The following is a 15127-nucleotide window of genomic DNA, read 5'->3' on the forward strand; positions in this document are numbered from 1 at the left end:
CTGTCTCGTTTCGATCCGAAGCCACTGAAGAGTTTTGGGGGTGATTTGATCTAAGTGACATTTCCCTAAGTGGTGGAAACCTGGAATAATGAGGAGAGGGGAAAAGAAGAAGCCAGGAGGAGGTAGGACTCTCTCTCCAAGGAAGGCTGACTGGAGGCCTCGAGCTGCGTCCCAGAGGACAATGTTGACAGCCTGGTAGGCTCTGGGTCAGAGCATCTGGGCAGGTGAGAAGCTGGCAGCAGGAGAGAAAAATCAACTCCTCTTTAAGACTGCTGGATGTTGAGTACCCAGGAACCCAGCTGAGCCGCGCAGGTGCCCGTCCTGGGATCGATAGCCTTTCCACGGCAGACACCCTCTCCGCCCCCCACCTCCTGCTAGGTACCAAACTGTTTGGTTTGTCGGCCACTCCTGGTACCCGGGTGGATGTTCAGTAAGAACTCTTGAATGGATGAGGAGTTGGCAGGTGGCCGCATCAACCCCTCCCACGGTCACCCCCACCCCTAGGGGAAGGAAGCCCAGCTGCCTGTTGTAGAGAGGACTGGGGCTGAACCAACATGGAATGGCTTGCTGAGCGATGAAGCGCCCAAGAAGTAGAGTCAGGGTCCTCACTTCTAACCTTAACCCTACCTTCCCGATACCCCCACCGCCACCTCAGGCCCGCACTTTCCTGGGATGGCAGGTTGTAACTAAGGGGAACAAGGGATAGTTAGCTGTCAGTGAGGCCACTTCCTCCTGAATGCTCTACAGTGAACACTTCCGTTTCCAACGTCGCTGACACAGTTATCCATCTGTAGGGTTTGGGGGCAAACGCAGTTCTAGCCTGGCGTGGCTCAGTCACTCTCGGGAACCCTCTGTCAATCCACATCAAGTTTCCCTGCATCATGTAGAGGACACGCTTCATCCGTGTGAACAATTCATCTGCAGTACCGCTTCTGGGTCCTTCAGGAATCAGGGTGTCATCAGATCACAGAAGGGACTTCCTGAGGCAGCACCGTGACTGCGGCCTGCTGACTGAGGGTGTCCAAAAGCGCTTCCGCGGCACAGAGCACCCTGGATGAGGCCCCTGCGGTACACACTCCCTGCTCTCCTTCCTGGGGTGGGGGTGGGGTGGGAGCATGGAACCCTGGAAGTGGCAGGGGTGTGTGTTGGACGGATGTCAATCACCCGCATTCAAGGTTAGCCCAGGACCTGGCCGGGCCCTTGGGGAGGAGATCTGTAAGAAGCCAGGCTAGATGGGGAAAAAGAAAAGAAAAGCCCAGCCGTTCTGCCGCCAGCCCTGTTTGCGCTGACATGGTAATGACCTGTCTGTGTGATTGAGGCTCATACAAGAGGCCGCTGGCGCAGCAGTCATCTTTCTAGTAGGGACACCACCTCCTGAAGCTGCCTTTCTACTGTGTCTGACTTTTTAAAATGATGAGGGAACTAATGGAAAAAGAGGAGCAGAAACATAACGAGATCAGAACGGGGCGGAGTTCCTGCCCAAAGCAGCCTCAAGCTTCCCCCATCTGAGCGCTTCCAAATCCAACCACAATAAAAAGGCACACCAACGTGTTGGATGGCTGAGCCCCGGATGTGAGAGGCCAGGAAAGAGGCTGAAAACACACCGGAGGGCGCCTCCTGCTGGGGCCTCGGGTGGGATGATTCACTAACCAGCCTCCTCTTGAGTCCTGCAAAAGCCCGAATTCAAAATTGCTCCTGGGCTCATCCCGCACTCCTGTCTGGGGTCTTGAATCAATGCAGTCCCCAGCTCACATCGGCCTATATCCCAGCCCTGCCCCCATGAGAAGCTGGGGTCTCCTGACTCCTGCAGACTGGCCCCTACATAGCCCCTGCAGAGCCGCCCCTGCAGACCCGCTGCGGCCTCAGTGCCCCGGCTCTGCTGGCTGCTCACCCGATCCTCTGCTGTTCCAGGATGTCCAGCCGCTCTGCTCTTTGGATGACCTGAAGGATGACCTCCAGCTCCCCGGGGCTCAGGCACTGGCTCCTCCTCTGCTTCTCCGTCTGGTATGTGTGCACAGACCAGCCCGTCTGCAGCCTTGGGAGAGAATAGTCTGGCTGGAGATGAGACAGCAGTGACCCAGTGTACCCACAGAGCCCTCGTGAGAGCCTGGACTCTGTGGTCCAGAGTCCATAATGAATGTTTCTATATGTTCCGGATGTGTACCCACTACCTAGGGTGATTGCTAGAGGGTAATGTGGGACCCACTTTTTTCCTCTCTAGAAGGAGAATCTTGGAGGGCCAGGCCCTACTCTGTCTGGTCCTCTCTTGGCCTTTAACACGGTGTACCCTTAACACCCGCTCTTTGTTAAGGCCTCGCTATATGCCATGTTCCTTCTACCCCAGGGCCTTTGCACGTGCTGTTTCATATGCTTGGAGCTTCCCCCATATTTCCATGTAACGTTTACCTCTCTGGGTCAAGAGAAGCATCATACTTAAAAGGAAGTCTTGGTCCTGGACCCAGTTAGTACTCCACCCCCACCTCACTGCCAATCCTCATCACCGAAAGAATTCACATCTTTAAGTATCCACATAACTTTCATTTTCCCGCATCTCTGCTTTAACATGAAGGACCAACTGAGTTTAGGACTGTCCAGAGGCACCTGGGTACCTGGAAGGAGGTGTGTGGGTTGAAAAACCCTTTAGGAATCCTAGGGGGTCTACTGGACTCAGCTTCCAGCTCTGCAGTGGGCATCTGTCTCTCAGACACACCTCTTAGTATCTGGTGAAGGGGAGTTGGGGTTGGGAATAAAGGGGTTGCTGGAGGGTCAAAGGACACGGCTCTTGTAATGAAGTCTAAGACCTGATGTCTCCCAGCAGTGTGCACCCTGGCAGGTAGGGCACCTCACAGGTCTGGAACGAGATGGCAAGAGGGTCCAATCTCATCCCTAGTCTCCCCGAAGTTGTGGGACTGAGGCACCCAGGAGGGGAGCAAAGATGCTCACACATCACACATGATTCCTCCTGAGCATTTCGGATGAATTTTTCCATCCCCCTTTGATGTCTCAGCTCTGTCTCCCACGGGTTCATAATGACTAATTGCGAATTTCTTAAGCTTGGTCGCAGTTGGGAAATGCTGGCTTGTGCTGACACAGTCTGACAGCCATAGGGATGTTCCTGACCTATCAGAGCTAGGGACAGCACCCACCAGAGAGCTGAAACAGACTCGGAGGTGGGAGGGACATCTGACAGGCTCAGCCACAGGTCCACAGTGGTGTGTGTGTGTGTGTGTGTGTGTGTGTGTGTGTGTAGGTCAGGCCCAACCAGGGTTAATAGGAAAATGAAGACCTCCAACAAGACACAGGGAACCACAGAGGGACGGAGACCCTGCTGAGGAACGATGCTGTGGGCTAGCTGTGGGCTCTGTACTGCCCCGCTATGCCAGCCTCAGTGACAAGAGCAGGGCCAACGGGAGGCCTTGTTCCCCATGGTTGTGAAATACCACAGGTGTGGGAGTCAGCTGAACTCAGATGTGGGTCCCAACCCAGCCATTCACAAAGGACATGGGCAAGGAGTGCAGGCCTCACCTTCCTTACCTGAGAAATGGGGATAAGTTAGTTCTATATAGTGAGTAATAAACAAACATGGGCATTTGACAGCCACCTCACCCTAAACTTCTCCCTGGGGAAACAAAGCTTGCAAAAGACTGGGGAGGTAGAGAGGGAAGGGCCACTCCACCAGGCCAAAAGTACTTACTTGGCTCTCAGAGCAAGCTGCCGATCGTTGGGGCAAACCCACTGATCATTCCCACTGCTGAAGATGGTGTCAGCCATGACGGGGAGCACAGCCCAGGGCAGGAGTCACATCTGGGACGAGAAGAAACGGAAGCACGTGCCAGTGACTGGGGTGCTGCTGGTAGTTCTAATCCCTGCTGACCATTGACTTGTAACCCCTCCAGCAAAAGCCTCACTCGGAGCTTTCCCTAAGGCTCAGGATCTTGGCACGGGCACATCACATAGCTAAAGGACCAGAGTATACACAGCATCGGAGGGTGAGAATCAGAGGGAGGAGAGGCACCCGCTCAGCAACTTTCAACTCAGCTGGTAAGCCCTGCAGAACATCCAAGCCCTGCCCTTTCCCACACTGCCCCACGAACCAGGGACAGGCCTGTGCTCTACTCCCTAAGAGATCCAGAGGGCACGGCACAGGGTGGCAGCCAGCACCTCCACTGGGCACTCTTAAAAGTCATTGTCTGCAAGGGCTATCCTTGAAAATCCTGCAGGAAGAGACCGTCTTTAGAGCCTGATGGTTCAACCTAAGTGTAGCTTAGCTGGCTCTCTGTGGTACTGAGCAGAGAGCTGACTCAGGCTGCCGATTGCAAAGATACTGCCTGTGTCTTCTAAATGGAGTGTGTGTGTGTGTGTGTGTGTATGTGTGTGTGTGTGTGTGTATTCAAGAGAGAGAGTGTGTGTGTGTGTGTGAGTATGTGAGAGTGTGTGTGTGTTTATGTGTGTTTGTGAGAGTGTGAGTGTGTGTGTGTGTGAGTGTGTGTGACTGTGTACATATGTTGGGAAGAAAATGAGACAAACTTGGGTCAGTGTGAATAAGGGCAGTCTTTAATTTCATCCAATCCAGTCCAATGGATTGAAAATTCAGAACCCCTTTATATTCTACAGAAGAATGCTTCAGTGGTTAAAAGCACTGGCTGTTCTAGAGGACCCAGCTTTGATTCCTAGCACCAACAAGATGGTTTACAAACAACTGTAATTCCAGTCTGGGGGGTCTGGCGCCCTCTTCTGGTCTCCATAGGCACTACACACATGCACACAGATCAAAGCACCTATACATGAAAATAATTTTTAAAAAACATTGTGGCTGGAAATTTGTTTGCTATTTCCTATTGCCACATGGCCCAGAAACTTGGTTGCCCTAGGTATCACCCACAAGAGGACTGAAAACATATATCCTCATGGATATGTGTGCAAATGTTAAGCCACATTACTCCTAATAGCCTCTAAAGCAAGGACAACTGATAAAGGTACAACTGTCCGTGCAAAAACCTCAGACCTTCTCTAACATGGCAGAACCTTGAAAGTATGACACTAAGTAAAAAATCCATGTTTGTACAAGAGATCACATACTACGTGATGCTCTTTATGGAAGTGTCCAGAATGGGCAAAATAATAGCAGTAGATTAGTGATCATTAATTGGCACAGGACAGTGACAGCTAATGGCTTTAAAGTTTCTTTATAAACTGATGGAAATATTTTGAAATTAGATAGGGGTGATGGTAACAATACGTGAGTTCCAACTCATTAGATATTATTAAAAAATCTTCTGGGGTTGGCAAGCTGGTTCTGCAGGTAAAGCACTTGCTCTTCAACCCCACAACCTGGGTTCCAAGACCCACATAAAAGTGGATGAAGAAAACCAACTCCAGAGTCACCCTCTGATTCTGCACATGTGCCATAGGACCAGAACCCTTCACATACAGTGAGAAAGACAATTTTGAACATTCCAAACAGATATGAGCCATATCTATCGATATTTTGCTGAGAAATCTAAAAACTCCTATTACAGATACCCGGCCTATTAGGTATTCATACAACTTATATTTTTTAATGAGGAAGGCATGTGTTTTTAAAACAAAGACAATGTGAGGCCCAGGATTGTTTTTTATATTTTTGCAATTTACTTTGCTTTGGGAATTAACTGAAGACAGCTGGGCGTTCTTGTCTGACTTTTCTTTCGACCTTTGGAGATGTTGTTCCAGCGAAGAACATGGAAAGGGTCCATGGATGTGTAGGATGGATGGAAGGCGGAGTGTTCTAGAACTTTCTCGGAAAATGGTGTGTGTTTTTCTGCACCAAAACGCAACAGATGGCACTTTCTAAAAAACCAGTTCCAGCACACAGCTTCTGAAGCCACATCTGAGTACTTTCCAGTTTCCATGCTTGTGAAAGAGACCGAGAGTCTTAGGGTGAGGAAAATAGTTGTGATTTGGGGGATCTCTGAAAAGTGCTGGGGACCCTCAGGGATCCCTGAACCATACTCAAGAGAACTCCAGACCACTGTGGCCCATGCCCATGATGACCACCAGGGGGCAGTGTGTGGGATGGCGCTAACTGGCCATACAAGCCCAGGCCCCATTGTCCTTTCACAGGTCTGTCTGTCTAGGCAGCCTAGCTTCCCAGCTGGACTTGGCATTCCACCCTGGTCCACACTTCAGGAAAGAACCCCCCAACCAGCCAGGCGCAGAGACTCTGTTGGCAAGCTAGGAACCTCTGCACCTTCTCCCAAATGATGCTGATATAGTCCTGAACAAACAGGCAGATGCAAGAATGGCTAGGTCGAGGATAAAGACATGGCTTGCTGCATAAAGGTGCCTAAGGCCAAACCTGATGGCCTGAGTTTCGAGTCCCAAGATCCACATGGTGGAACCAACCTCTTCAGGTTGTCCACTGACCTCAACACATGTACCCCAGCATGTGCTGCTCCTCCAAATAACTCAATCAAAAAAAAAAAAAAAAATCAGAAAAACCATGTCCATTAGAAACTTAAACCTATGCCCCGTGCCTAGCATCTAGTGCACTGTGGGCTTGTTTGTTTGTGTTTCAGTTTCTGTTAGTTTGTGAACAGTGTGGTCACACTGCTACTAGGGTGTGAAATGCGTTACTCTGCTCAAAGTAAATATTTAGAACATGCAGCTCATACGCTCTCTCCTTTCTAACATTCTGCCAGTGTCAAGAAATGGAAGGGCTGTATCCGCTCCTGACCTGCAGGGGGCGCTTTGCCCAGACCAGTGTGTTTAGGGTGGCAATCCTGAGCCTGACAACCCAGTTAGTTCCTATATGACTGGACACAAAAGGGTGGTGGCCTCAGTGCTCTGCTGGCCACTATACAGAAGCAGAGGAGCAATTGGGGTGACCCCTGAAAGACAAGAACAAGTCAGGGAACCTTGGGGCTCTGCACTGGGAAGACCTCATCTTCTGTAGAAGTCTCTGAACTGAAGATTGTGATAGGATGAGCTGGGAGGAGAAGCAGAGGACAGGGGGAAGGACCTTGGGATTGAAGCCTTACCTCCATGATGGCAGAGAATGAAAGGGATCCAGGAGAAGGTGGAGATGCTCCTCAGAGCTTTAAACCAGCCCAGCCCCAGAGCATCTCTAAGAATGAATGTCCTGCCCTTTCTCCATGTCACTTCCTAGTACCACAGTTTTAGGCCACGAACCAGGGACCCTTTAAACTGACGTCATCTGTCCCCTGACCCACCGCATGTCTATAGTCTGTCCTTCCTAATGGGGTCACTGCTCTCTGCATTAGAAGATGAGAAGATGGGTTAAGAGGCTATGAAAGGCCCACACAGATGCTCAGGTGGCACAGCTTCCCCTGCCTCCTGTCACTTTCCACCGAAGCCCAGAGGATGTCCTTATGGTGATGAGGAAGGTTAGGGAAACAGGCCCACAGAAGGGGAAAAAAACCAAAACCAAAAACAAACAAAACACAATGGGTGTTTGTGCAAATTTACTAAATGTCCAGGACAAGTCAACAATCTCCCTGGGGTTCTGTTTTACCACTTGTACCCAAGGGACAGATGACCTGTATGAGTCTCTGCATGCCCCACACCATCTCCCACGGTTGAGATACAGGGAGGAAGTTATAACAGGGCTGCTGCCAGGGAGGCTAGTGGAACTGGGAGCCACTGCAGGACAGACATCTACAGTCAAAACACAAAGAGAGATGGAGGATTGTCATCTCCAGGGCTTGGAGTCATGGTGCCGACTGGGCGGGGACATTTGGATGGTGAATTCACAGCTGAGCAGGTCCACAGAGGTGGCTCAGAATGAAGGTCAGAGCCAAGGACACAGCAACTGCTACTCGAGGTTGTGGCTGGCACCTCCGAGAGCACAGCTGTCTGTCCTGCATAAAGAGCAGCCGCAGAACAGATGGGGCACAGTGAGGAAGCCCACTTTAGGAACCTGCCGCAGAGCTAGCTTGAGTTTGCCATACCTCTTTGAGCTGAGCTGTGGCCAGCTCCCTGACTTGACAGCCAGTTAGAGCCTTACCCTGCCATCCCAACCCCCTCCTATCTAAGTATCCCTCAGCAAAACTGTATATATACCACTCAACATGCCTGCCCTGGTTCCCACTGAGGGAGAACTGCAGCTTACACATTTTTAAGAGTTCAAGACCAGCCTGAGCTACATTAGAAAGACCCTGTCTCAAAAAACACACAGATGCCACACACACAGACACATACACCACACATGCACGCATGGAATTGGGGCCTCACAGACTCCATCCACAGTACTTTGTGCGTTAAAGGTGTACCTTGCTTATTTGTTAATTTATGAGGGAACAAAAGTTTATAATAGACGAGGAAGTGCTAAGGTGGTCTCACTTATTTAGGAGGAAGGGTTGGAGAAGTCTGAAACCACAGCCAGTAGACAGAAAGATGGCTGGGGGGGGCGGCCCTCTGGTCATTTCCTCTATTGACCAGAGAGAGATGGCACACAGGGTCTCTAAGATCATCTTAGCTGTGACAGGCAAGAGGCTAGAGGCATGTTTGAGCATGTATACTGTTCATATAGAAGCAGAGCATGTTAGGTGAACCCAAGCCAAGACTGCTGGGGTGGAGCACATCCTTCGACTCTGGTCCTCAGCTCAGGGGTCCTTGTCTGATCTTGTGATGACATTTCTGTCTCATCTCTCTACACTGTGGCTCCTGGGGCACAAGCACTCTCCTCTCTATACTTTGTTGCCCAGAACCAAGCCCGATGCAGGGATTATCTGCTAAAATGAGCTGTGTTTCATGGACATCTCTTCCCAAAGAAAAGACATTTAACCAGAAAGGCAGAAGTGCAAAGAGCAGACGGGACAGGCCCTATCTAGGCTCTGTGACTGGTTGGTTGATAGACAGTTTGTTTCTCAGGATCTCCCTTGTAGCTTGTCTATGTGGTGGGGAATGGCTCAGTCTGACAGCTCAGCTGATGATATTCCTGGAGGGGCTAGAGCACCCAGGGGCTCTTTGTGGGGAAGCAGCTGCCTCCTGGTGTCTCTCATCCCCTGCTGGGTGAGACAAGCTAGGCAGAGGCTGCATTTAGTAGACACTGAGGGGCCCTTCAGAGGAGGCTATGGGGTGCTGAGGGCAGGCAGGGACAGGAATGACTTATGTCAGCTTCTTGAGGGAATTCCTAGGGGGCAGAAGGTTCATAACCCCTGGCAGTGACGAGCCAGATCTGTAAAAGCAAATGCTTTGTTGCTGAGATATCAGGTTCTCGTCAAAGTTAAAAAGCTGGTCCTCTCACATGTTCACTGCCCAAGTCCCCGTGGGACTTGTCCCCATGGAGAACTTCATACCCTCGACTCCATGGGAAAAGCAAGAGCCAGAGAGTTGGTTCGGTGGGTAAAGGTGTTTGCCCCCAGTCCTGACAACCTGAGTTTGATACTCAGAATTTACACAGTGCAGATCCAGTTCCCAAAAGTTGTCCTCTGACTATCACATGTGTAGGCCACAACATGTTCTTTCCCCTTAATACACACAACAGGAGAAGTGCCACCAACTCGACCAACACCCCTACCCAAAGGACTATGTTCAGAGTTTTAATGGAGTCAGGAGTTTTCCTAGATATTTATACACAGTATTAACTGGCTTCTTACCGCCTTCTGGGTTTATTTGGGCTGCTACTATCCTGTGTTTTCCAAAATTCTTGACACTGTAACTTTATGATTCTAGATATATAGTATTATAGATATAGTTCTGTAAGATAATGTCTTTATGCAGGAAGGCAGGTACAAGATAAAACAAGGCCTATCATTGGACGAGAAAGAAGGATGGGCGGGAACAAAGTTTTAGAAAGGGAGGGAGGAGTGAGAGCAAGGAGGAGGAGGAGCTGGGAGTAACATGAAGGCAGATGTGAACATTCTCTTTGCATAGATACAGGTTGCTATGAATATTTTATAAGGGATGGGTGTGTACAGGATTGTGTGTTGTCTAGATGGGAAAATATATCAATTGGATCAGAGATTATTGTGTGATGTTTTCCTTCATGTGGTGACTTAATTGAGTTCAAGAGAAGGTGCAGTGGTGAAATGCACCAAGGCCGCCATGGAATTGGGACGTGTGGGCCTGACATGGTAACAACCCACCAAGGGAATTGTGAGTGCGTACAGCGTGGCTCTCGGGCTGCCTGGGTCAGAGAATACCCTGGGAGCCAGTGTGGAGCTGCTGAGATAAATCAGTGTAAGTTTTATATGGGCCTGATGTGCAGGAACTGGCTTGAGAGTAACCTCCTGAGTCAGAGAGAGCCAGGGACAGCGTGGAGGGGTAACTCAGGAACCAGTCACGCTGATTTTTTATTATTTACCACAACATAGTTCATCATCTGGAGACACTCTGGGACTTCTGAGTTTTCTTACATACTCAACACAAAAATGGCTATCTTACGAGATCCTTCTTGGTGGCCATCTCTGATAACTTCCTTAGGAGAAATTCTTGAAAAAGATATGGCGTGCGCATTTTTGGGAAACACATTTTGAGTCAGCTTTGCTACAGGAACGTTCTCAGCCACTCAAAGCTGTGAGCTGTGGGCCTCTTGCCTGCTCTCTCCGAAGTGAATCTAGAATTGTTCATCAGGAAAAAAAAATCTGTTGAAGGCAGCTGGGTCCTGTCAGCCTAACATCAATTTTGTAGTTTTTGAAAGAACTAGCTATAGATCTTTAATTAATTGGGTTCAAGAATATATAATCCCAATCACTTATCATAAACCCCAAAGTCCTCTGCAAAATCTTTGCATCTACTTTAAAGGCTCTGTCTCTTTGCCTCAGAGTTGGCTGGACCAGTGCTGGCTTGAGCATCTTCATGGTTAAATGGGCCTTGGCAGGTACTGTAACAGCTAGCCAGCAGAGTGTTCTATAGAAAGGAATCAGGCTATGGGGGGGTGGCTCAATGGTAAAGCACAGGAATAAGACCCTTGTTTAACTCCAAACGCCATAAAAACAAGTAGTTAAACCGAGAGGAAAAGCCCATGTAATAAGAAGGGAGGAGTGACCCCTTCTAAAAAAAGCCCTTCCCACCACTGGTCCTGGGGTTCTGATGAGCCCAGAAACACTGCTGTCTGACCCCAGTCTCCTAACTGAGCTAGGTCAGGGTAGAAACCACCCACTAACAGCTATCCCTGACATACATTATACCTGGAGGGCAAAACAACCTGTCCTTCCAGAGGCAAGACACACTCACTGAGACCCTGTCCTACCAAGGGCTAGGAAGGGCACAGGTCAGGCAGAGCAGCTTCTTCATGCTCACTCTGAACCTGGAGTGCTCAGCTCCTTGATTTCTTCCCAGGGAGTTTTTAGTTGACACAGTCAAGCCTATGTATTCTAGAATGTTCAGAGAACTCAAGCAGGGGACAGACTCTGGGCCCAACACCAGTTGATCTGCTTGGCCAGGATCTGTACCTTAATGGCATGACAAATGAAGAGATCCCTGAGAAACACAACTCCAAGTCAGGCTACATCATCTCCATGTAAGGAGAAAGGAAAACTATAGAAGTAAAACCAGAGAGAGCAGGTGTGTGGGAAGAAGAGAGCAAACCCTATGTTTGGTGGGGGCACTCAAAACACAAAAAGTGTTTGAAAACAACCAGCCACTGCAGGCCTGGGCTCCTAATAACTGCAAAAAGAAAAAAGTTTGAGTCGCTGAATCATGACGCTCAAAATGAAGCACGTGACCTGACAATGGGTGGCAGAACCCAGATGACAGGTTCATGGAAGGCTGTGTAAATGGTTGTGCTGAGCTGCTGAATCTAGAGATGGTTGTTTTGCAGATTAATGTGGCAAAGTGTCGTAACTCACACAAGTAGCATTTGGCAAATAAAACCATTTACCTTGATCTTAATCGACAACCAAACCCCTTACCAGGTTGGGTTTGATTTTCCACTTGTGGAAAAATCAAACTTCTGGGTACAGAAAGTAAATGTGAGACAAAGGCCCATCCCTGATCACATAACAAAGGACTAACCCTAAGAAGTAGGTGAGAGGGCTAGAGACCATGCAGGTAGCTTTTAAAGACTGGGAAAGAGATTTTATCCTTAGTCCAAAATCTGAGCTGTGTGGTAAATGAATTGTAGTAGACCTTATCTAGCCCCCATATGAAGAATGCTGTGATCCATTAGTTATGTCTGCCTTGGTATGGGAGGGAGCACATTTGCTGTTATCAAGTCTGTCACCCCTAAGATAGACAGCTGTGCATAGGCTAAGGAAGATGGGAGGAATAGGAGATAAAGGGGGGCATGTCAGGGATAGAGGGAAAGCTAGGGCAAACAAAAGAATACTTACCAGGCACTAGGGCTTGCTAAGGCCTTGAGCACTGTGTGAATACCCTTCACTTTACACCCAGGCATTAATATTCCAGGAATTCTTAGCAACAGGCCCTGACATCTGCTCTGTTACTATGATACGGGGAAAGGGAATGATAGCTTCCAGATAAGGTGAGCCCAAATATCAACATCCCCACCTGTCACGCTGCACTGGGAGGAAGGGAGATTCAGACAGGTAGCCTCCAAGGCCCATCCTGAACCTAAAAGCACTGTTTACTCAAGTACCCTGGAATAACAGGAAAGATTCAAGATAAGACAAAAGGCCCACGGAGGCCAGTGTCCGACCTGGACAGGGTCCCTAAATTTGCCCTGTCATTATGCATCTTGCCAGATCTGCCTGCTCCGGTAAACTCTCCTCTTTCTCCTAGCTCCACCCCCTCTCCTCTTGCTAAGACTGTTGCAATGCTTCCTAACCAGACTTTAGGCCTCCCAGGGCCCGCATCTAAAACTTTCATGTTGTACCAGAGAGATCTTCCTTAGTAGTATAGGTCAGGGTGTGCTCAAACACTTGCGTGGCTTCACACTACCATAGGGCAAAAAGTCCGAGCTGCACTCATAAGTGTCCATGATCTAGGCCAGAACACACCTGCAGTTTACCTTTAAAAAATCAGATTTTAAGCTGGGCAGTGGTGGTGCATGCCTCTAATCCCTACACTTGGGAGTCAGAGGCAGGCATGAATCTGAGTCCAGCCTGGTCTATAGAGTAAATTCTAGGACAGCCAGAACCACACAGAGAAACCTTGCCTCCAAAATCAAAACCAAAACCAAAAAAATCACATTTTAGCACTAGAATCTGGACACATTCCAGGTGCTCAGCCTTGTCCTATTTTTTCACCTGGGACTTTGTTGTTGTTGCTGTTTTGAGACAAGGCTGGCATGAAACTCACTCTGTAGACCAGGTTGACTTCAAACTCAGAGATCTACCTGCTTCTGCCTTCCAAGTGCTGGGATTAAGAGTATATACCACCACACCCTGACTTTTAAAAATATATATTCATTTATTTATAACATATGTATGCACACACATGTGACCACATACATGCCACCGCGTGCTTCTGTAGGTCAGAGAGCTGTTTGTGGTGCTCAATTCTCTGCTTCCATCCTGTGGGTCTGAACTGAGGTCATCAGGCTTGGCAACAGGCACCTTAGCCTGCTGAGTCTTCTTACAAGTCCTCTTTCCCCCTCACTTAGTGTGTGTAGTGTGCACACACAGTATGCACGTATGTGGGTATGCATGCATGACAAGTATGGGACTATACAGGCATGTGGAGGCCCAAAGTTAATGTTGGGAGTTATCCTCTATTGCCCTTCTACCTTGGATTCTCAGACCCCAGATCTCATCAAATACGCCTGGTCTCTCTAATCAGCTTGCTCTGGGGATCACATGTCTCCATTTTCAGAGGCTAGAATTATGGGGGGCTGGGGGAGCTCCATATTTATTTGGCATTTATATGGGTTTTGGGGATCTGAATTCAAGTCCACACACTTATACAGCACTGAGCCATTTCTCCAGGCTCATGCTTTAAAGTTTCTAAAGCTATTTCTCTCTCTCTCTCTCTCTCTCTCTCTCTGTGTGTGTGTGTGTGTGTGTGTGTGTCTGTGTGTCTGTGTGTCTGTGTGTGTGTGTATGTGTGTGTGGTGATGTATCTGTGGAGGGGTATAGGGATGTATGTGTGTGTGTCCGTGTGTGTGTGTGTGTGTGTGTGTGTGTGTGTGTGTGTGTGTGTGTGTAGTAAGAGAGTGAGGCAGGATTGAAGCTGACTGACCTGTGCAGTATTTGAATTTACCCTCACCTGGGACACTGTCTTCCTACTGTGTCTCTACAGATCCCCAGCCCCACCTCCTGTGGGAATTTTGCAGCTTCTCTCCATCCAACATTTGTACTGACTCCATCTTGAGCTCTGTATCCTCCAGGTTATTTGTCTCTGCTGTCTCTACGAAGACAACTCTGGAGATGTCCCAGTGTCCCTGGACTAGCATAGTATCTAAACATAATTAGTGTTTGGCATCAAAGACCCAATCAATACACTGCAGCCGACAAAGCAAGGCCTGGCCAGCCACCTCAACTCCCATCCATCCAGTGTGTGTGTGTGTGTGTGTGTGTGTTTCCCCACTCCACCCCCTGGCATGCCTAGACCAGCTCTGAGCTGGTCTCTCTTGTCCAGCCTCTGGCCACGTGGCAAGGTGGTTCACACCAACTAGAAACACAGAAAGGACCCAGACGCTTGAGGAATGATCAGTAAAACATCCAGGCCCAAGGTCACAGTTAATGTCAATATGACAGATGACCTGGAGAAGGGAACACAGAAAGGCCGGCGGCAGACAAGGAGCCAGACTCAGGCAGAGGTGTGTGTGGTGTGACCAGGCAGAGGTTCCCTACAGACCCCCTGAGTTCTGACTATGTACCAGGCCTCAGGAGCAGCTCAGCTGCTGGGGGCCTGGCAGAGGTATTTTTTTCTCGTACTCCTGCAGGCCTCCCTCACAAGATACCTTAATTTTTTAAAAAATTTAATCCTTGGATTCTAAGGAGGTGGGATGCCTAGGCCAGTGACCCCCAAGCCCCAGCCTTCCTCTTTGTCTAACCTAAAACAAACGCTTTCTTCCCAGAGTAAAAAGCATCCACTGAATGAGATGTGAGACATTTTCCTTCTTCCTTCTGCTTTTAAGCCACAAACTCTGCCCGTGTGTCCCCAGAGGTGCAGCTTATTTTTGTCATTTCTAAAAAGCCTGACATGAGGCAGGTGGGAACAGGGCAATCACAGTAACCACACTCCCTGGGCAGGAATCACCTGTGGAGGTACAGGAGGGAAG

General features: G+C 49.1%; 1 protein-coding gene across 2 annotated transcripts in view; it reads right to left on the reverse strand.

Annotated features, from left to right (window-relative positions):
* The window catches only part of RPH3AL (rabphilin 3A like (without C2 domains)), a 129376-nt gene that overhangs the window by 74428 nt on the left and 39821 nt on the right, over positions 1 to 15127 (reverse strand). For both annotated transcript variants that reach the window (XM_080924120.1, XM_080924121.1), the window contains exons 2-3: positions 3695 to 3804; positions 1892 to 2035 (exon numbers count right to left, since the gene is read on the reverse strand). In XM_080924120.1, the coding sequence (XP_080780246.1) occupies positions 1892 to 2035; positions 3695 to 3771 (221 nt within the window). In that variant the 5' untranslated portion in view covers positions 3772 to 3804. The remainder of the gene's footprint in view (positions 1 to 1891; positions 2036 to 3694; positions 3805 to 15127) is intronic.

This window comes from Micromys minutus (assembly GCF_963924665.1).
Source record: "Micromys minutus genome assembly, chromosome: 10".
In the NCBI taxonomy this organism is placed as follows: Eukaryota; Metazoa; Chordata; class Mammalia; order Rodentia; family Muridae; genus Micromys; species Micromys minutus.